Genomic DNA, 23,160 nt, shown 5'->3' on the forward strand with positions numbered 1-23,160 from the left:
GGGAATTATCTCAAGGAGTACATATTGCATTCAAAGGTTTCAGTGTTCAGGAGATATAGCTTTCAACCTGTCCAGTTCCAAGTGTGTGACACTGACTTCAGAAATAATACTTATTACTGAAGTATTTACATTTGTGTACCTTAATAGAAACATCCATGTTACAGATGGGGACGTTGAGAAACAGGGGTTGTGACTACTTCAAGTTAGTAGCACAGTAAGGATGAAGTATGCAGAATTCTTAATTCCATTTCTATTTATTTTTAACATTCTCTTAGCTCTTTAGTCCTAATATTCATTCATAATATATGACTTTGGGAGCATGGTTTTATATATGTTACTCAATATTTCATTGCTGGATCATTTGAGTACAGTACAATGATTGTTACGTGTTTTACTTGTCTCCTAGGGAAGAATGTGTCTTTATACATTTTATTTTTGTATCATTGATGGATTGTGTTTTCTATACAGATCAATAGGCAAGATAGTAAGCAAATGTTTCAAAAGCAAAATACATTTAAATTTATCCTCTTACTTCATCAGCTCACGACCAGGAAGACCCCCCAAGCGTTCCCTGGGAGTTGCAATTCAAGAAAATGCACGTCTTCTGCCCCATGGAGTCCCAGGCCTCTTATCGCCAGGACTTATCTCCCCGACAGGTAATAAAATCCATCAGATGATCAACCTCATCTTTTCATACTGCACAGCAGTTGAAATAAACTAATATTGATCTAACTGCCTTGTCCTTCAGGGTTTTTCAAGCTTTACCAGAGGTTACATTATTGGATTTTTTTTGAGTACTCATGAAAAGTGCATTTTGTTGCTGCATTGACTAAAATCCAATGTATTTGTAATTTAGTTATTTATTAGTTGAAATTTCCTTACATTAAGTTCCATTAAATATTTTATCTAGTGAAAAGAAAAAAACTCTGAGAAAATGAACCATTGTCAGAGTCCTCTAGCATGCATTTCTTCTTTTCTGTCAAAAGTATCTTTTTGTTCTTGCTAATATATATGCTGTAATGTCATTAGGTAGGCTAGAGAGAGATAAAAATGGTTATGCTAACTATAGAAATGCTTGTGGAATGGATGAATAAAACCCACTGGATGGGTTTTCTTATTTTAGCATTTTTCATTTGTCATCATCATATAAACTAATGGTATAAATACCACATGATGACTATAAGTACACCCAAAATATTGTCACTGAAAGTGTTTTGCTTTTACTTCTTATTTAGTAACACAATTTAAATTAAAAACATGAACAATTTCAGTGAAGCTAAGCATTACTATTGCCAAGAGCTGACATACGATAAAGATGTGTATGTTAACTTGCTAATAAAGTCAAAGACACAACAACTTAATTAACAAACCAATGACTTAAATATTCATTAGCAACCACAAAATTCATAGCATGCAGCACTATGCAGGAAACATTTATAAATGTGCTGTTATGGGCTACAAATGAAAAAGCTATAGGATCCTTCTAGTCTTGAACCCACCAAGTGGGTTAAGGGATTGGCTACAACATAATGTCTTAGACCTTGATCTGTACCACCTTATAAAAGTGGATGACTGCACTAAGCCTCATTGACCTCAGTGGGGCTTTATGTGGCTACAGCTGTCCATCCATCTGTAAGAAATTGCAGAGGCAAGTCCTTAAATCCACCCACTCTGACCATGCAGTGAGTGGGAAATGTAATGATTTCAGTTACCGTGATCCACTGAGAAACAATAACCTGTGTAACATGGAGGCAGAAATGACCTCAAGCAATATTAACAACTTTAATAATTATTTCAAATTAAGTAGTTGAAATTTGAAAATTTTTGCTAGATTCAAATACTAGTTGGCTCTACTCTGTTACCTAATGATGATAATATGCAATGAATAATTCATTTATGCAGTAATGAAATTCTAGAAATATGCATCCATTCTGAATATCAGTTTTTATAAAAACATGTTTTAATTATTAGGATGTTTTAAATAGTGTTTTTGTTATGTTCCCAGACTCAGATTTTTCATATGTTCAGTGTTATCCATATTACCACTAGTGGGGAAAAAGCAAGAGAGGCAACTGGCATTGATATACTGTTATCAAAGTACACAATATTGTCCATTTCTTTAATGCTGTGTTGGTAAATAGGGTCTGAAGTTATAGAATGAGCATACTGATGTAATTTGGGAAGTGTTTTAGGAGTTGAAGTGCACTGTATATACAATGAGATATCATTCAAATGACTTGTACATTTTCATGAAATATTTCCCCCCAAGAAAATGACTAAATTGGCTTCAAAAATAAAAAAAGTTTTATTGATTTACTGGAGTTCTTTTAAAATGCTGAAGATATTTAACAAAATAGTAAAGATTAAAGTGAATTTAAAAATATTTCTACTAGGATGTAATTTAGAATTCTAAACAGAAAATGAGCACTGGTACAGATCCTTTGGGAAAGAGGACCTTTATAGTCATGGCATTCTCTATTTAAAGAGAAGTGTTATAGAACAAAACGAGGGTACAGAATGGCTCCAACAGAAGACTGGATTCATAGGAATTTCTTCTTCAACTAAAGGAAGCAGAGACAGCTGCTGCTTCTTACCAAACCTTAATTACTTAAAAAAGCTGCATCTTATTTTGTAAAGAAAAAGCAAGCTTTGTCTCAAAGGAAGGAAAGATGAGGCAGTCCCAAAGGAAGGAAAGAAAAGTGCTACAAGAGCCACTTCCAGATTCACTTGGGATTTGAGATATGTGCTTCTATGAGATACTTGGGATACAACATTTATTTATATGTTTATACATGCTTACTAGTATTAATTAGGGAATTGACCAACTTCTAGGCTCACTGTACATGGCCTTAGTAATTGGCTTCTATTTTTATCTGAACTAAAAGTAATACATTTCCATGCTTCTCAAAGAAGGCAGACTTTTTAATATGACTTTGTATGGTGTATTGTAGACTGGAACCAGGGATTTACTACACTCTTCCCAGTAGAATTAATGGGGAAGTGTTGAAAAGGTGGAATCTTTATACACTGATGCTCTTTTAGCATCAATGTGTAAGACAAGGAGCAATGGTCTCAAATTGCAGCAAGGGAAGTTTAGGTTAGATATTAGGAAGAATTTTCTCGCTAGGAGGGTAGTAAAACACTGGAACAGGTTACCCAGACAGGTGGTGGAATCTCCATCCTTGGAGGTTTTAAGACCTGGCTAGACCAAGCTTTGGTGGGATGATCTAGTTGAGGATAATCCTGCTTTGAGCAGGGGGTTGGGCTAGATGATCTCCTGAGGTCCCTTCCAAACCTAATTTTCTATGATTTTCTGCTCTTTCTGTTTCTCGTTAGGCTGCAGTATAACTTGTCTCTCTGGGTCTTTTTTTCCTCTGGGCACCTTAGATCTACCCTACCCCATCCAGGGACCATCTCCACTTAAATAATCTAGAGTAAACCTTGATCTTTTCCCTTTTGTGGTGGAGTGACCACACACATATATTTTAGATGGAAAATTTGAAAGTTGTTATGCTTAAGTGTCAACATGCTCTGAGAATGAACATGTTAATACGTTAGGACTCAGCATGGAAAAATTGAATTGTATATCAGCAAGGATGACACGATCTGTACCTTCATATTATTTCCTTTTAATCCACCCTTATTTAATGATCTACCAATTCAAATTACAGCATTCTCCTTCAGCCAGTCTGCCAGTTAGATGGATAGGTCCCAAGGCATTACTGCTGTGAGCTATGGAGTTCACAGATCAGTCTGTGGAGGGTATTATAGAGTAGCAGGGGTATTAGATCAGGGGATTAAACATATGGCCCTCTGGCCTGTGTGGCTCCTTGCAGACCAGGGAATTCGGAGGTAGGAGGCCCAGTGGGGGCCAGGGTGTGCTACAGTATCCAAGGTTATGCGGCTTCATTGGGCATAGGTGTCAGCAACAGTGCTTGCTCCAAGACAGCCCCACTTGCTCTCTGGCTCCTTTGCCTGCCATTGTTCACCCTATGGCCAATTGGTCTGCCACTTGTGCTACTGCCTCCATCGCTGGCCCCACCACCACTGCCCCTGATGATGCTGCCACTTGTCTGCTGCTGACAGGTCCATATGTGGTCCATGACAAGCCCCATTGACTGAATCCAGCCCAGGAGGCAGGTTGAATGTATATTACAGGGCTGTTGTTGTTACAGTTTTGCAGACAGAGTCCTCTAGTGGAGACTTGGCATATGGTGGCAGTTGGGTTTTTTCTGCCATTTTTGCTATACAGTACCTGGTCCCTGAACAGTAAGATCTGTCAGCAGACACCCTCTTCTCAACATAGATGTGTCCACACTGGGCATTTACTGGCAGAGCTATGGCAACTGTGGGAAATATTCTTTTTATACCCTTAGTTGACTTTGCATTACTGGAAATATTTGGACTGCAGATCAAGATTAGCAGCTTCCTCCAGACTTCAGTGCCATCCAGTACTGTAAAATATGCTACTATCTTAATCATCCGTTATCAGTTTAAACAATCATTTTCATGTAATAAACAAGGAGTTACACGTGGCCTGCTGCATTTCTCAGTGCCCTGAAATTTCTTAGGTAGAAAATAGTACACCATGGAGAATTGGACTATAACTTTCATATATGCACAAGAAAAAATTGTAAAGAGGACCCTGAATGAAGTCTCTTCCTTTTCATATACCATATTTACTCAAATAGATGATCCTGATTATAAGACAACCCCTCAATAACTAGATTCTATTTATGGAAAATTTACAAATTTGTTATAATTTTCCAGGTATAGAATCTAATTATTGGAGGTTTGCCTTGAATTTTCCCCCCTCCCACTACTGCAGCAGGGAAAATAAATCTGGGGGGTCAGGTAACCGCCTTGCCCTCTGTCTCCTCCCAGCTTCTTCCCCCCGCAGCTCCTCCCTCCCCCTTTACCATCCGAACCTGCTCTCTCTTAGCACATGGAAGTAAAAAGCAAATTTGAAAGCACTGACCTTGAATTTAAACATAGCTACAATAATTTGTATATAGTATCCATAGATCTAGTTCATCCATAATTGGTGCATATTACCTTTTTAAAAAAATATGCTGCAAATTTTAGCATAGGTACTCCATAAACACCCCTTTAAGGAGCACTTTGGCACCTCCTTATATACAGTATAGACTTTTCATTTTTTTTATTTTTAAGGAAAATTTTTTGTGTCCAAAGGTCAAATCAGCGAAATCAACTCCCAATCTGTGAGTCATTCAAGAAATATATGTGGCCCTGCTACCAGCAAACATCCTCTAACACTGCCGGAGGTTTCAGATGTTTCCAAGTCATTTGGCAGGCATCCTATGTGCAGGCCGAAGCCTAGAGGCTTGGGGTTCGGATGCCCCCGAGTTTCACTTGCCGTTAGCCATATGGCCACAGGAGCAAGCTAGGGAGAAATCTCCCATTTCCATAAAGTTGGCATAAAGCCAAGATCTTTCCACTGGAAGTGAAAATGGGAGACTAGCTATGCATTACCTCAGCCAGTGTACTACCCTTTGCCAGAAAAGTAGTTATCCCCTGCCAGTAGGAAAATCACGTTAGCGGTCATGGTATTTCCCTTATACAGTACCAACTATGCATGATATTAGTCCAAACCAAAAAGGCTCGTGTTTTACCATATAATTCATTGGGCTGGGCTTCACTTAAGGCAGCAGTGTTTCAAGCTGTGGTAACCCCACAGCTCAGCACTGCTCATAATGTGTGTGTACTCCAGATGCTCCCCCACAAAGGATCCATGTGATAATTAGCCCCCCTCCCCCCACTTATGACTGAAACTGGGAGTTATTGTCATGAGTCTTGGGATCCTCTGAAAATGTATATGCAGATGTGGCACAGGGCATGGTCCTATTTCACCTCTTGGAGGGCAGGGCCACACTAATCATGAGAGAGAGGCTAAGAGAGGGGCTGACAGAGGGATTCTGGGTGAATTGTTTGGGTCCCCATTTGGTGTTGTTTTCCAGACATTTAGGGCTGGTGAAGAAACAGGAATTATTGGAAATGGGAAAGAAAGGTGCAGCTCAGCTGTGGGAGTGAAGAAGTCAAAATGTATACAGTGTAGTGGTTCACCATAACTATAAATATTTGGGTGAGGGAATGCATTTAATGGGCACTATCATATATCTTGCACTAACCTATCCTTGTGGTAGATTCCCATCAGCATTTCTGGCACCAGGGGAGGGTGTCATGGTGTTTAGAATGTTCTGCCTGTTCAATTGATATGTTTTTTTGGAATGATTTAGTTCTGCTGAGTCAATATGATTTGGAACTGATTTGGCTGATTTCACCTGGAACACAAAATATATTATTAAAAAACAAAAACATTTTTTGGCACCAGGGAGCATGTCAGAGCTTGCTCTGGCCTGTCCAAGTGCCAGCCTAATATTGCAATACCTTGAGGCCCACTGCTCCTTTCCTCCTGGGGGAGCTACTGTATATTTTTTGTAAGGAACATACACGTTAACAGTTCCCATCAGCATGCTTGTCCAACATGGGCCATGTATTTTATAATTATGCTCAGTATTGGCTGTGTGTCAGGCCAGTAGGGGATGCTCCTGTATTGAGCCATCCACCTCACTGTGCTCAGCCATCTTCCAGGCTCTGAGTGCCTCCCTGGGGTTGCCTCACGTCTGGCCGACCCCCTTCCTGGAGCACACCCACAAGTCTGGGGGTAATGCTGCCACCACCACCCAGGGGCTGGAATGATCTTGTTGCACCCTCTGGGAAACACAGGCCTATTAGACCATGAGGGTACTTGACCCACTACAAGAACTTGGGTGCTTTCCTCAGTCTGAAGCAAAAATAATGGTCTTCCTTAGTCAGCTGAACCAAGGGGACCCCAAGGCATAATTTAGACCCTCTCCCAATAAGTCACTCATGCCAGTGACAAAGGAGAACTTTATTTGTTACAAGGAGTAGGTTTGGAAAAGGGCATAAGGTAAAGCAATATTAGAGAAATACCTTAGAAAAAATGGTGACATGGTAGCCTTTGATTACGCATCTGTGTTATTGCAAGCTGTAAATCTAATTAGATCTCAAGGAGCTTACACACAAGTATCATCCAGAGGCAGGTGGAGATTCCCTCTGGAGGCAAGCAGTTCATTGACCATGAGTTTCAAGAGAGAGAGAGAGTTTCAGATGGTTCAGCGTCTCTGTGAGTTTTCATCATGGCTACTGCCCCTCCTCTTGAGCAGTCTTTCACTTATATAGTCCTTATGACCTCATTTACCTGATCCAATGAAGGCCAGCAACTGTTGGTTGCCAGCCAACCAATTTGAAATGCATCACTGATTGCTGGGTAGACTGGAAGGGTCTTTAGCCCCTTCCCAGTCATGTTGGTATTGCTTAGAACAATAAGGAGCTTAAGCCCCCACCCAGCTATGTGATGCCAGTCACATAGGCAGAGGGAGCAGGTTTTCCCTTCCCTCATGAATGTATGCAGCTCAGGTTATAGCTCAGGGTTACCAGAAACCATTGGGGCAGAGGTGCCTGCCCTTTGCAGTGACCATGGTAACCAAATTGTCAGATAGCAGAGTTTGGGGAGAGACAGAGATGGTATTCTGCCACAGGCTGTATTTAATTAACTTCATAGTTGGTTTGGCAGCAGTTTAATGATAAATAATGTATTTAATGAGATTTCCTTGTGTGCAATTTTAAGACAAGGGGCTTTTCCCCCCGTGCTGATTGGCGGTAAAAACCTCATCTTGTATTCAAGTAAATATGGTATTTGCATGTGTGCAATTTGAGAGCACATGTTAAGTATTAAGGATAGGCATAGCTGAGACACGACGGGCAGTTCAACCTTAAGGTAGCAAACGACTTAAACTTATCTTGGGTTGAGAAGGATCAGGTTTTGTGGCACGAGTACATGACTGCCATCCAACATACGTAGACAGAAAATGGGCTACTGGTGCTAAAGCTGTACTGTACAGCCACATATACTGTAGTTAATATTTGTTTTGCATTTAATGAAAGCAAATGTTTTAACTTCTGTTGCATCAGTATGGAAAGGGTGAAGGTCATCAAGAAGCCATAGCTTACTTTAAATTCACTGAAAAGACTCCCATGTGGTAGAAAATGTGGTGGTTGTTAAAGATTCTGGAAAAGGTTCTGGAAAAAAGTTCCATCCCTAGTAAATGTATACAAACTTTCTATGGGCTTATCTTACCAAGGTGGATATGGCTTCTTTATGGAATGGATATTTTTCAAATTTTAAGGCCCACTATGATGAAATGAGGTTTAACGTGTGGGTGGGCATCAGTTATGTTGTTTGAATCAATAGTTCAGAAAAAAAAATAACATGGAGGTGACAGCTTAGAAAGTAGCAATCTCCTTGTGGCAGATCCACACCACAGGGGTAGCCATGATACCCCTGGTGGCTATGCGGCCCCTGCCTGGCTCCATCTCCAAAGCAGCCTTCCCTTGATTGCTTGCCCACCATGCCTTGTTGTTACTGAGATTAAGTAAGGGGGGCTGCCCACAGGCTTTAGTAAGCCTGAGTCCAGTCAACTCATCAACGGGTCCCTCCCAGACCCCACTAATCTTGATCCAGTCCTTATGCTAAATGGGCCCTCTTGGTCTGTCTGTGCCCCTGCAGGGCACCTATAGCCTTAAAGGCAAATTGTGTGGCTCTATTCCTTCCCTATACCATGCCTCAAGCCTCATGGGTATTACCCTAAGGATGTTAACTTTCATATGCTTGGCCCCCCTGGGGCTTTTGGACCCCCGGCCACTCACTTAGCCTTTCCTTTGACCTTTCAACTCCCCCTGGTCCCACATTTAGCTCTCTCTGGGCTCCAGACTCCTTGCCTCATGTGCAACCCCTCTCTTTGGGCTCCTGGTCCTGCTCACCGCCCCTCTGCAGGCTGTTGGACCTCCAGTCTGGCTTGCAGCCTCTCTCAGACTCATGAACCCTTGTATGGCTCTCACCTTGACCCTGGGCTTGTGGACCCTCTGGTCCATCTGTCAGCCAATCTCTAGGTTGATCCGCCAGCCAATCAGCTGAAACTTCCAGGTCTCCACCCTCAGGTACTTTCTCTGTCTTTGGGCTTGTAGACCTCTGGATCCTTACTCTCTAGGTCCTTGCACTGCCAGCCAGGCCCCATTCTCCACCAGCCTTGGGCTACTGGCTCGCTGAGTAGAACTTGCCTGCCCTTGCAAGGCCCCAGGCTAAACTACTAGTACAATTTAATAATGAACACTTGTTCTCTGGCAGGCACTCAAGCCTTCCCTAGGCTTAACATAAACTAGGGCCACCTGCCTGCATAACTAAGCTCCTCTGTGCCTTGGGTACCTTCCCTTCTTCCCTGTGTTGCAGAGTGCCTTTCTTCCAGTATTCAGGAGCTCTGCTGCTATAAGCTCCTCACTTTGTGGCTCCAAGGGCTGGACTACCTGGCCAGCTCAGGTTCAGGGGGAGGCATATCCCAGTGCCCCGCTACATCCCTGTTTGAAATCATTCCTGCCACACCTTCTGGATATGGTGTCTAAAAAAAATAAAGCATTATCCACCCCTAATCATATCCCCAAGGCCACTTTGTGGATGAAAGTATTTGTTATTGTGTCTAAGCAGTTAGGTATCCCTCAACTGATACAGCAGTGACCATTGATTAAAAAAAAAAAAAAAAAAAAAAAAAAAAATGTAGCCCAGGGATTTTGTTAGAAAAATGCAATATGAAGCCTGCCTTTCACTTACCCCTGTTTGTACCAGTGGCTTTAAGTTGTTGAATTTCCAGTTTGAAAGTTACTTTTTCAATAATGCCATGCCCATAGGCTACTCTGTAACGTGTTTAGCCTTTGAAAGTTTGGAGTGGGTAATTTGTAAGGAAATGTATCAGCTCCAGGGAGTTTGCTAGCCTGATAACTTCCTCTTTGCAGGGAAGTGTGGTTGGATAAATGATCCTGCCTAGTGAGGTCATTTCAAGTGATGGCAGAGCACCTGAAATCTCTCTTTGGCCATGGAAAAAAATGGAAGGCTCATTGCAGAAGTTAAACTATTTGGGAACTGAACTTAGTACAATTCAGGGTTTACCACAGCTATCCAAGGAAAAGTTAAATATTGTCATGTTATAGATAAGTAATCAAATGAGCTAAGAAATTGACACAAAACAGGTAAAAGTGGTCATGAGTAACTTTAGCTTTGGATATTGGGTGAGTGGCCCAGGGTATGACATTTGTGTCCATTTGGCAGGGGTGATGGGAGAAAAGGTAGCATAGGATGTAAGTATATTGCCTCTTTTAACTTTGGTTGGTGGCAGTTAACATATTTACTCAAATCCAAGATGAGGTTTTACAACATTCAACATGGGTGGGAGAAAACCCTTCATACTAGATTTGAGTGGGGAGGAGGGAAGTGAGGCTGCAACTGTGGCTGTGGCTTTGGCTCTGAGCCTGGAATCTAAGCTGCATGCATCTTCCCCCTACTCCCTGCAGCCTCTGCTCCCTCCACCTTTGCCTTCTGTTGCCACCCCACTGCAGTCTCTGCCCCTGGTCCCCTTCTGCTGCTGCCACTGTTACTTGCCTTTTTGTTGCTGCCCCAGCTCCATCTTTGGCCCCACTCTGGCGTGGGGCAGGGAACATGGAGCATGCGCTGCCTCTAGTCCCAGCTCAGTCATGCAGTGGCAGTGTCAGCTCTGACCCTGGCTCTAGGGCTTGGACTGAAGCTGCTGCTGCCAGGCTGTGTGGCCAAGCTGGGCCTGGTGGCAGCAAGCAATCTTTTCTCCCCACCCTGGGTGGGAGCAGGGCCCTAGCCAGCGCCAGAGCTGGAGCTGCGATGGGAAGGTTAAGCAGCAGCAGATGGGGTGGAGGTGGGGTGGGGAGTCGGGCAGAAGTGTAGGCTAAACAGGGTGGCAGGCAACATAGTGGGGGGACAAGCAGCAAGGAGCAGGCAACAGTGGGGTGTGCAGGTGGGAATATTGTGGAGGCAGGTGCCAGGTGTGTAGGCATGGGGAGGCAGTTGGGGTGGGGGCAGGTGGAAGGGGTGCTAGTGGTGGGCAAGTGGCAGTGAGTGAGGTGTGGGGGAGCAAGTGGCAGGGGGTGCAGGCACCATGGGGCAGGTGCAGGGCACACAGGTACTGGGGGCCAAGGGGTAAGTGGTGGGTGGCCAGATGGGATCAGCACCAGCTCAGCCCTGCACTTCGACTGTGCTACCACATGCCCCCCCTACTGCTGCACTCTATGCTACTGTGGGGGGGCGGGGGGTGGGGAGGGAGGGCAGAAAGAGTGAGGAGGAATTTAAGGCAACCCTCCAAAAATTAGATTCTAGACTTGAAAAATTAGAACAAATTTATACATTTTCCATGATTAGAATCTAATTATTGTGGGGTCATTTTAAACTTGAAGTCATCTTAGATTCTGGTAAATGCAGTATATGGGGGAGAAGAATCTGAAAACAAACAGGTTTTTAGATGTGACACTGAAGCTGTGGTTCACATTTTTAATTGACAGTATGTTTGTGTAATGAGGCTAGTGAAAGTGTTTATACTGAGATGGTAGAACTGGAGAGTCCCACCATTTATTGTAGAGCCCCAGAGGTCTCACTGATTGTGGAAATTTGGATTTTGTGTACCATGGGTTTAGCAAGAAATGCCATTGCTTGAACCACAACTGGAATTAAAAAGGCTGTGCCTGTTGTGGTTACAGAATTCAGAGCCAAGGAATCTCTTCACTACCTGTAGCCTATCACTGAGCATCAGGTAGTGACATTTGCAAGATCTCCAATATACAGTGGGTGGGATACATTTCATTCAGTTTATCAGGTTTGTGTAGCTAGTCTATCTTATTCATACCAGCTGGTCAAGTTCACAGACCCATGTAAAGGATTCTTAGTAAATAATGTCTTAGAAGGATCATTCAGGTAACAGATCCTGCCACCTTATAACCTCATGGTTTCTGTACAATCAGTGAGGTTGATGCAGTTCTGTTTAAAGCAGTATCTATCATTGGGGTTTGGGAGGGGGTTGGAATTTTAGAATTACTAGTAATCAGCTGGTGCCACAGATGCCTGGGATAGGTCCGGGCAGGCTGTAGAATTTATCAGTGTACCGTTTATGCAAGGAGTATTGTCCTGTACTTCAAGTAATTGAAAGCAGACCAAAACTGAGAAAGGGTTTTTGGTGCTTAGAGAATGTTTATCTATGTCTGTAAGCGCAGTCGGAACTTTTCTAGGCATAAAAAACTATGAGCCAGGTTTACTGTTTATACGTAGGAAAGCAGCTGCCTGATTAGGAGTTAGTTCCTGTGGTAACAAAGAAGTAATTAATCTATTTAGGTGTCATCCTGGCAAGCTTTAGAAATCCAAAAATCTGGACTGATATCAGTAACGCTGAAGATTATGGATTGCCAAAGGGAAAAAGAAAATTAGGTGCTGAAATTAAACTATTTCTAGGCTTCATTTTGCTCCTAAAATTGTGGTGGCTGTTGCAGGCAAAGAGTGCTCTTCATCCTCTGTTTTATCCCAAACAGGGCTGATGTCTGAATTTGTGGGTTGAGTGTACTATGGAGAGTGGATATATGGGCATGGCAGGATTTGATTTTTATTGGCAAACATTGATAAACACTGATTTTACCTCACACAGACCACTGAAAAATATTTCCATCATTAATAACTGAAATTTTATACGAAGGGTAACATAAGAAAAATGATTGCTGATGAAGTGTGTGATGACAGGGGGAGTAGTCCTACAGAACCAGGCCGAATGTGGTTTGGACTGCAACTCCCAGAAACCCCAGGGGACTGGGAACAAAGGAAGAGGAAGTGACAAAGCAGACAAGGGAGCTATGTGCAAACAGAGTTAGGACTGATGGCAACTCTGCTGCTCAGCTGGCAGCAGTCCTAGAGTAGTTATGTTTGGTGTGGCGGGAGGTTAAATTTCACTATAATAATAGAATACTGTCATTAATAAATTGTCTGCCCCCCACACCTGTAATTTCATACAATGAAGAAAACCTAAATCAATAAAAACCTAAATAAATGCTTAAAAATAAACATCAATATCCATCAAAATTATTAAAAAATAGAAATCAAATTCTGCCAAGGCTATGAATAGATCATCAGGTGGACCACAGCTTAACATCAGGGCTGAAGCAACCAGTGTTCAGTAGTTTGGCAGGACAGTCTTGCCATGGGATCAGTTCATTTCTCTTCTTCATTTGTTGATGGACTAATGGCAATCACTTTGTGTTTTGGTTATCCATGTTGGTGAAAATGATCTTGGGTCTTCATTGCTGTCAATTTGAGAGCAGGCGAGACTGTTTACACTATCATAGCTAAACTGTAGGGGGGTTTGGTGAGGACTGATTTTGAAATGCACTCAGCAGGGAGCTATTGGCTAGGGACAGATGTTCAAAAAGCCTGACCCTGAATTGATTTAATCTGTGCAGGTTAGTCTAACCTGCAACACTTGAACCAATTTGAGGTGGATAGACATTCCCTTTTCCTTCCAGATATGCAGGCAAATGCCTGAGGTGGCTCAGGTTAGAAGCCAGGGGCACTAGAGTAGCTCTCCATTTGCTTCCACAGGGCTGAGCTAAGGAGGGTGTGTCCAGGCCTGGGCAGGACACTCTGATTATCCCCCCCTCCTCCCTAAGCAGCTCAGCAGGGAATGTTTATCACCCCTAACTCACTGTTTATCAACCCATTAAGAAAACAAAGCCTTTCTCCATTAACTAATGGAGCTCTTCTTAAACAGTTTTTCCAAGGAAGGACATTAAGCTACCTGCTGATTAGCTCTAAAAAGCCCATCTGACCATAGCCACCATGTGGTCTGCTAGCTAATCCTGAGTTGTCTGTATAAAAGAGAGGGGAGGGGGGAATAATCCCTGCTGAGCAGAGAGAAGCTAGGCGGATGCTTTGTGCCTACAAGTCTGTGTCAAGCTCCAGCCAAGGAGCAGAATGCAGAGGTCAGCTCTGCTGTGTAGCAGAGAGCCCTGTCTTGCCCAGAGAACATGCTGGGATGCTGGGGGTGTCTGGTTTATCTTAAACCAGCAAGGGGACTGGGACAGACATTGCATGAACTGGTTTGACCCAAATCAGTTAAGTCTGATACTACATTCAACCAAGTTGATTTCAAACTGGTTTCAGCCATTTTCAAACTGGTTTATGTGCACTGAACATCTGTTCTGTTATAGGTTTAAACTAGTTTCTGATCACTTGAACCAGTTTATGTGTAATGTCTGTCCCTGGCCATTGAGTCTGCCCTTTTTTGACAGAGCGCGAGAGAATGTGAACGGCAAGTTACTGGAATCTTTGTATTCGGGCACAATGATCCAGTACAATCAGCATAAAGTTTTCAGAGCCTGTGGAGAGCACACTTACTGGGTTGGGAAGTTAAGGACTGAATCAGGCAGGGAGTGGGGATCAAAAAGCAGGCACAGGAGGAGTTGACTAAGCGACTTGCTAGAGTCCCTTGCAGATAAAGGTCCAAAAAGAGCCAGCATCCAGACCTGTGATTTTGAGGCTGATCTTATGCATGTTGAACAAAACGAAATGACATTTTCGCAGCTTGATTTCTTCTTTTGTTTGCTGTCTGCTGTATGAAGAGGAGGCTGAGAGGATTTAGAAGAATGAGCTGAATCTTTACAGTTAATTTAAGGAAAATCTACCTTCAGTTAATGGTTATGTGGTGAGAACACTTGAACCCATGTACCTAACCCACCTAGATGTCCCGTATGTGGAAAACATAAGGAGTAGCATAGTAGTGCTCTTCCCCAGTGTTAATAAAGTTGTGGTTTGGCTGGTCAATCATCCTTGTCTGTCTTCATTCATCAGTATGTCCCAACTAAAAGATTAAAACAGGTAAAACATACTACTTTTAATGATACTAGTTTGGATTGTATCAGCTCGGGTTGCTAGGCCATTTTCATATAAAGAAACAGCTAAATAAAATTGTAATGCATTTCATACCATTGATCTTTTGTCTACAAGTGGGTAGGTAGAAAAGTTAATCTCTTATTTGCAAAGTCATGCATTTTTTAAAGTCTCGCTTAGCTTTTACTTGGCTTACTAAAATTTAATTATGAACCAAGTAATTTAATTGTATTAATGTTGCAGTAGACAGTGCATACTGACTCATATTTGAATATTCACAAAAACGGTGTTGTTTACAGGAATGTTATAAGGTTAAGAATTGCCTTGTGTCAGCAACTGTATTGAACAGTAGTTTGTTCTGCAGGCACAGAAAGACTATAAAGTCTGTAGTATTTCAGCAGTTTAATTTAATATCTAGAAGAAAGGACTGGATGCTATATTTACCAATGCAAATAATGCCTAATCTGCCTTTGACTAAGCACCACATATTTCTCTATTTCCACCTATAGTTTGGTTTCCAAACTTCTTCAGAGCTACAGTTGAGTGTCAGACTTTAGCCCAGCTAAAGGCTTCATGCTTTGCTGTAACTACCCAGCTGTGAGGGAGGAGTGGGAATGTATGTATTGAAAAAGGGAGAGAGGCAGCCATTGTTGACAAGAGAGAGGGGTCTGTTGCAGGAAGGTCAAGAGCATTGTGTGGTATTGGCTAAGAAACTTGGAAAGTCAGATGAGCTTACCATCTGGTGCTTATTCAAACCAGAAAAATATATAAGCAGGAGCAGAGAGCCCCGCCCAGCCCAGAAGCTTTAAAAGATTTTTCTATCCAGGTTATGGATCTGAGGTGACTGTCTTCTGAAAAAGAAAAAAAAAAGTCTATTTCTTGTAGAATAAGCACACCTTCTGGTTCAATTAGCACATGTTTGGTCCATGTGCTGGATGCAGTTCACAGGATCAGTCTGTGGACCTGATCCATTGCAAGGTAGGCTCACAGGGATATTCTAGCAAATGGCCCCAGCCTTGCACATGCCATCCCAACTCCAGCCCCACATGTACTGAATTGGGCCAGTCTTTTCAGCCCCAGCTCTGCACACTGTCATCTGGCCCATAGGGCTTGGAATGGTAGTGGTGAGGCAGCAGCAGCAGTACGCTTGCCTTTCCGTTTTTTCATTTAATTGCTGCTGCTCCCCACTGCCAAAATTCCAGACCTATAGGGATCCCTGCAGGTTGACACAGCTCTGAGGGCTGCATCTGATCCATGGGCTGGGGATTGAACATCCCTGTGCTACATAAAGTATTTTAGTATGTTTAATCTAATTTCTGCAGATCAATTATGCTATTTTCAGTTATCTTTTTTTTTAGTGATCATGGACATTTTTTAAAGTGGTCTTTCTAAGAGCATAAGCACAGTTCTGTCATTATTGTCATTACCTACTTTGGCTGAATTATTATTTTTTATCCATGGCAAATATACTGATTAAGGATGAGTACAGTATTTCTCTGCCTATGGGGAATGTTAACAGTTATAAATTGTTCTTGGTAACAATTCTGTAGTGAATTACTTTGATATATATGGCTAATAAATTAATATGATTAAGTTAATGAGTAGTACAAGTGTTGCCAAACTCCACTGGTCCGGCTTTTAATGCTGCTCCACATTTGCAGTTCTGGCTTCCCCCTGTGGTGAGAGGATCACTGCTACCTACGCACTGTCATTGTGATAAATGGCATATCCCACAGTGCCCTGCATTCCATCTGGTGTGTCCCCAAAATGAGAAATATTTTATACAAATCACACACAAGCTCTCAGAATTGTGGAAAGGTCTATTTTTTTAAATAATAAATATCCATCTATCTCTTTAGCAACTCTTCAGTTTTACTACTGTAACTAATGCATGTTGCTCCCAGAAAAGAACATGTAAAAACATAGGAAAATTATCCATTGTACAATATGGCAGACAAATAACTTACGTTGTCACTATTTAATTTTATTTTAAAATGGGGCTGGATACAGAAAATGTGATTTTAATACCTCTTTAACTTAATTTAAAAATCAAATTTTATATAGACTGAATGATTAAATACTCTAATTCTCATGCCACATACCACCAACCAAAAGGCTGCTGCCCAAAGATTTCCATGAAAGGTAAATACACCGGAATGAATGTGATTTTGACGGTATGCAAAATGCAGGATTAAATGTAGTCATTAGTTCTTAAATCCTTACTAGAACATAATAACTTGAAACATATATCTCCCTCTTTCGTGCATTATGTTTCTTGAACATTCAAATTTTAGGTGGTCACCTTCCTTGAACAGGGGCTTTCTAGCAGATGAAAACATTGAAGCAGATAGAGCATCCAGGCTTAAGAGTGATTGAAAATTTGCTGTGAAAGTTTAGTTTTATAGGAGCTTAATTAAGCATGATCTCAGTGAGTAACTATTGGGACTCTACAGCTTCAATTTGTAAAGGTTTTGCAAAAAAACTGTTTTTAGCTTTGACCCTACTGAGTTCACATCTCCTTTCTCATCACAAAACTCAAAATGCAGTTCAGCTAAAATGGTGTCACTTGTCACCATTTTAAATATGGTGTCACTTGTCCAGATTTTGGGTTGAAAAAGAACAACCTAATGTACTTTTTATAGCCAAGGTCTGCTCTGAATTTTTCTATATTTGCTAATGTCACCAAACTGTTTGGGAAACCTGGCCAGAGTGCCCAGAGCAGGGGCAGATCCAGGGTGTGTGCTGGAGGCACACTAACACCCCCACTTCAGCTGTCTGGGACGTGTAGAGTGAGTTTTCTGAGCTTGTTAGCATGGATCTGGGACCCAGGGGGTAAGTGCTGCCACTGCTTGTCCCCACCTTTCCACAGTTGCTGAATTCAGTGGCAGGAAAGAGGGTGGGAGGAGCGAGCAGTGGCCATATTCACCCCTTGATTTGGGAGCTGCACCAACACAAGCTCCAGCAGGAGCTCACCGCACATATGCTGCACGGCCAAAGAAGTACGTGGCCAAATCCCCCCTCATGGATCTGCCCAGGACCATAAAAACAATGAAACCGTTACACAGAAGAGCTTCATCTCCTTTGGGGAGCTTGCTTATTAACGTTTCTTACAGCTCTTTGTTTTATACTGGTTTAAGTAGGCTATCAGTGGATCTGTAACTGTAGACTGGGTTGGTCATAAAAAATTAGGGAAAGGCCACAGTAATTCATTTACATAAATAAATACCTTGATAACAAGCATATTTAATTCATAACTTTTGTCTTCCTATTTCTCTAGTTTGCAGAACCCTTCTTAGCAGTTTGATAATTAATTTGTTTCTCTTTAATAGCTTTGTACTTTACCACTTAGGAAATATTGATTCTCTCCTCAATGATCATGCACAGCTTCTTGTAGGGAAACAAGTGTGTTTTGGCATTTTTTTCATATGGCTTATTACTTTCAATTATCAATTATAAAGTTAAAATCAGCAAATAACAGGAAAACTCTGAAATATTTGTTAACTGGAGCTCCATCTGTTGTCTAGGGGTCTGCTTCAACAACAACAGTATATTATTGGAGTTTAGTAGTGACTGGTTTGATTTCTCCAGGAAAACAATGTAGTTATGTTGGATAAAAAGTACTTAGATTCTGAAATATTGTCTGCATCAGATACCTTCAGCTTCAAAGTATAGCATACATGTGATGCATAAATGTTTAACAGTGTTCTTGTAAGAATTCTAAACTAGAATACACTTCTTAGATGCATTAATTTTACTGATGTTGATTAAAGGTATGAATGCATTGAAATTGGGTTGGCATTGAGGCATTTTTCTGCTGACATTAGTAGGGATCAGTTTATTGACTCAGCTGGTTTTGAGGCTCATTCAAATGTGCTGTAGTATGATAATCCTCTTGTAGTCAAATTGAGCAACCTTAGATTCTGGAGCAAGATCATGCCAAGTCCTGATTCTATATTATTTAGGAATAGGGCACTGCATGCTAAAATGGTACTCTGAAAAGAATGTGGTACCACATCCTAGAAAAAATTAATATAAATCCATTGTCACACTGTTGATGTTTGCACTGAGTCAAATTTATTTTGTGGTGCTTCACCAAGGACACATTAGGGCCATTTAGACATTTAAATTCTCATTTTCTGCAGCAGGCATATAATTGTCAGAACGTAGCAATCAAAGTTCATTTATAGAGTCTATTTAAATAAATAACTGTAAACTTTCAATAGCAAGGATGGTAGGTTACTAAAACCATACCTCACAGAGAAAATGTACTAGTGAAAAAGCATTGATACTTGACTGGGATGGTTTAGTCAGGGATGATTCTGCCGTGAGCAGGGGGCTGGACTAAATGGCCTTGTGAGGTTTCTTCCAGCCCTACTTTCCTATGATCCTATATAGTGAAGCAAAGAATATAGTCAATCACATTTGCAATGTTTAAATCCACATTGTGTACTTAAATAATATGCTTTTTAATGCCAGCATCCATACCTAAATTAGATTTGAGTAGAGAGATTTCCCTCAGGGAAGCCTTCTAAGACTATATTTTGGCAAAATTGTTAACAGTTGGTATAACAATGCTGTTGCAAATTGTCCAGAAAACTCAGGGAAGAAAGCTCATTGAATGAGCTTACCATACCATATTTAAATACAGGTGTTTTCTTAGTTATATTTCATGCTCTATGATTTAATTCCTAATGGTGGAATATAATAGCTGGGTAATATTGTTTACTGACTGCCTCAATACCTGCCATGCAGAGCTCTGGGGTTCCTAACCAAAAAAATAAGTTAAGCATGTGCTTAGCTTTGAGTATGTGAGTAGTCCTAGTGACTGGAATGGGATTACCCCCATATGCTTAAAGATAAGCATGTTTATGGCCATGCATGACAATTTGCAGAATCTATGTACAGTTTTACAGTATGCGTTTGAAACAATGAATTCTGTATTTGTCTTGTGTAGGAATGTAAACTCTATTTTGATTATAAGACTTTTTGTCTTCTTTCTGTCTCTTTCCTTCTATTTTGGACTAAAATTTGTAAAGGTGTTGGCACAGAGCTAATAGAAGTTTGCTGAGTTAAGTGCTATGCTATTAAAACGAAATCATCTAGCCAGCTTGACTTGGTGATTTTCAAAATGTGTCTTGACACCCATCTTGCTGGGGTCATCTGACCGTAGCAGTCTTTCCTGCTCATGTGCAGGGGGACCGGACACGATCTGTAAGGTCCCTTCTAGCCCCTAACAACTGTGAAACTATGAAAGAAAGTCTTCTATTGAGGAAAATAAAGTCTCCTGACAAGGGTTTTTCTTACCTTCTGAAGCAAGCTAATCAAAGAGTCACCTAATAGAGACGCTTGTAAGATGCAAGAGGAAGTGAGTTGAGCTATGTGCCCCCTTCTGGCAGTCCTTAGTAGTTCAAGTTGAGAGGACCTGCCTGCGCTACTAGCGTGATGAGCCAGCAGAAATCAGGATCCCCATGAACTTCCAAAATATAGTATGCTTATTCCCATGGAAATTTGTTGTTTTTCTAAAGATGTGTAAACACTTGTGCTTTATTTTTAAGTAAAAGTAATATGTGCTAAGTTTATATATCTGTGCCAAATGCAATTATACTGGCCTCGGTTCTTTCCAAAGAAATACTGTTGTCGCTCTTCTGAAATACAAAAGTGAAAATTGTTTGACTGATAGGTTGTACAACCAGTGAAAGTAATAGGCACACTTATTTCCTGCTGAAACAGGTAAAGTAAGCAATCACTTTAAAAATTACAGAATCCAAATTAGATAAATATTTTCTTTATGTTGTAATGTTTAGTGTTATGTTAGCTATAATTTTCTGCTGCTCTGGCTGGCCATGAATAAGATGTGGGTCTACATTCCATAAAAATACAATAAATTAACTTAAAACTACTGTGGGGGAAAAAAAATAGTTCATATGTTTAGGAGTTCTATATAGATGCTTTCTTGGCATCCAAGCATCTTTGGTCTTGATGAAGTTTAACTCCCGATATCAATATTATCCATTACTTTATCATTTTAACTTGTCGTACTCCCTGGGATAAGACAGTTGGCAAGTGTTCAGTGGGGAAAACATATCCTTACAGTATTTTTGAGAACCAAATAATATCTGTAGCTGTTTGTCTTCGTATTCCTGCTTGCACGTGTGAAAAAATTTAAATATTTTGTCTGCAGTGGATAGTAAGAAATATGATTTTTTTTTATTGTTCAAAGATGCTAAATCATTTTCCTACCTTTTTCTAGAAATTGTGCATTTGTTGGTATATATTCACTTGTCAAATCTTTTCCTAATGCAACAGGTTTCTTAATATTCAGGAATGTCAGATGAAAACTATGCTTTTCATGTAATCAGGCTTTATTTAGTGTATTGTTGAGATACTGCTGAAGATGGAACCCTTTAGTTCAGTCTGAGGCATGATGGTGAAGCTTTACAAGGCACTTTGTGTTGCCGCTGCCATCTTGTATCTCTTCTAAGGATAAATAGAAGAATTCAGTCTCTTGGAGTATCCGGCTAGGCCCTTTAACCAGCTTTGAGTACATCTTAGAATAATTTTCAAGGAACAAAAAAGATATTCTACTAGATTACTTGTGACAATAGAAAGAATTAAAAATTTTGATTTCAAATACGTACATAATACATGCCTATAATGTAAATGACAGATATGTTATTAGCAAAACAAAGCCTTTAATAAAATATAGTGATCCATATTGTTTTTATATAATCAACTCAATTACAGTAGAAGTCCAAGAAATTAATTGGAAAAAGTAGAGTACTTTCCCATAAAAGCAAGCTATGATAACCTTTTTGTAATTCTTTAACATGTTGAAAGAGTATTTCTACACAGACTTATTAAATTAGGCAAGGTCACCTTTTCATTTTATTAACAGATTAGGTTTGCCAGATCATAGAATTTGATTCTGAAAAATGTGGATGAATCATGCAATAACATACGTCAAGTAGAAAATGGGTTGAAACAGTGCTAAATCATTTTGATCCAGCTTAACCTTTCTGTTAGTTTTGTGAGTTTGTAATAAATGGTAGGTGTTTAATAACTGATGGTGTAATGTATGTATTGAGTAGATATGCTTTCCCAGTCATAGAAATGATATGAAAAAATGGTTAGGAAGCATCTTATCCTGTGATGATTGGCATTGTTTGGATCTAATATTTGTATAAAAAAACAAATATATTTTTCTGAAGCAATAAGAAATCCTTTTCATTTGATGCAGAGTAAGCAATCAGATCTTAGTCAATGAGGCTGGCAGCGTGTGTCAGGTTAAGTATCTATTAAGTGCTTTGCTGGACATAGGTCAGAATGCTCAACACATTGTGAGATTGAGCCCTGAATCTTGGGAAGCTGCTAGAAATGCCAGCTGTATAATTTTCATGCTCTTTAACTATATGATATGCCTCTTTTCCCCTCATTTTAAAGAATATACCATTTTTATGAGGGATAAAAATCGAGAGATAAAGATTAAGGCATTTAAAAATATATATCAACTATTCTCATGTTCATTGTTAATAGGGAATTTGAGACTGTAATTACTAGTTAAAGCAGGAACATTTTTTTTGAAATTCCCTCTCCTGTCTCTTGGAATGATTTATTTTTTCTACATCTATATCTCGTTTCTACTACAGATCTGTAAAAATGATTTATATGATCATTTCTGGTATCTATAAGGAAAATAGGGGAACAACATGCTGTCACTAATACCAAATGGTGGGTAAAAGAGGGGTCACTTGAATAAACCCTTATCACGTTACATATATGATCACGAAAGAAGTTACACTTATACACAGAAACATCTAAATCCTGCTATCATTAACAGCTCAATAGTTCTGCACACATATGCAGACAACATGCTTCTTGCTACTCACTGCACACACTCAGCGCTCAGCAGAGTGCAATTGACTTGGCCCCAGCAATCGCAGAGCAGGTGACTTGATTACACTGAAATCAGGCAGAAAATGTCCTCTTCTGGCCACTCGAGTGAATCAGTCAAATTATCGAGTGGCAAAACTAATTCTATGCCTTGGGCCATCAGAGCTGCCACTTCCTATAAGTCAAGCCTTCACTTAGTGTGAAATTGTTTTTTATTTTATTCTCTTTCATTTATTATGTTTATTTCGGCTAATCCATTTAGTGAATGTGAATCAGCTAGCATACTAGAGTTCTTTCAGATGTTCAACCTTCTCATGCAGTGGAGCTGAAATATCTAATGGCTGCTGTCCATTTAGGAAACTTCCCATTTTGTTTTGCCCTATGTAGTAGTAATAGTATAGTAATATTTCAGTTTTTCAGATGAGACAGAATAAGAAGAAAACAAATAAAAT

The 23,160-nt window shown here is 40.5% G+C and overlaps 1 protein-coding gene across 1 annotated transcript in view; it reads left to right on the top strand.

The window, feature by feature from the left end:
* DACH2 (dachshund family transcription factor 2) overlaps positions 1 to 23,160 on the top strand; it is a 270,530-nt gene that overhangs the window by 1,595 nt on the left and 245,775 nt on the right. The window contains exon 2 of the mRNA XM_025209965.1: positions 541 to 656. Within this exon, the coding sequence (XP_025065750.1) occupies positions 541 to 656 (116 nt within the window). The remainder of the gene's footprint in view (positions 1 to 540; positions 657 to 23,160) is intronic.

Source organism: Alligator sinensis, unplaced genomic scaffold (genome assembly GCF_000455745.1).
Source record: "Alligator sinensis unplaced genomic scaffold, ASM45574v1 scaffold242_1, whole genome shotgun sequence".
NCBI classification, from domain to species: domain Eukaryota; kingdom Metazoa; phylum Chordata; order Crocodylia; family Alligatoridae; genus Alligator; species Alligator sinensis.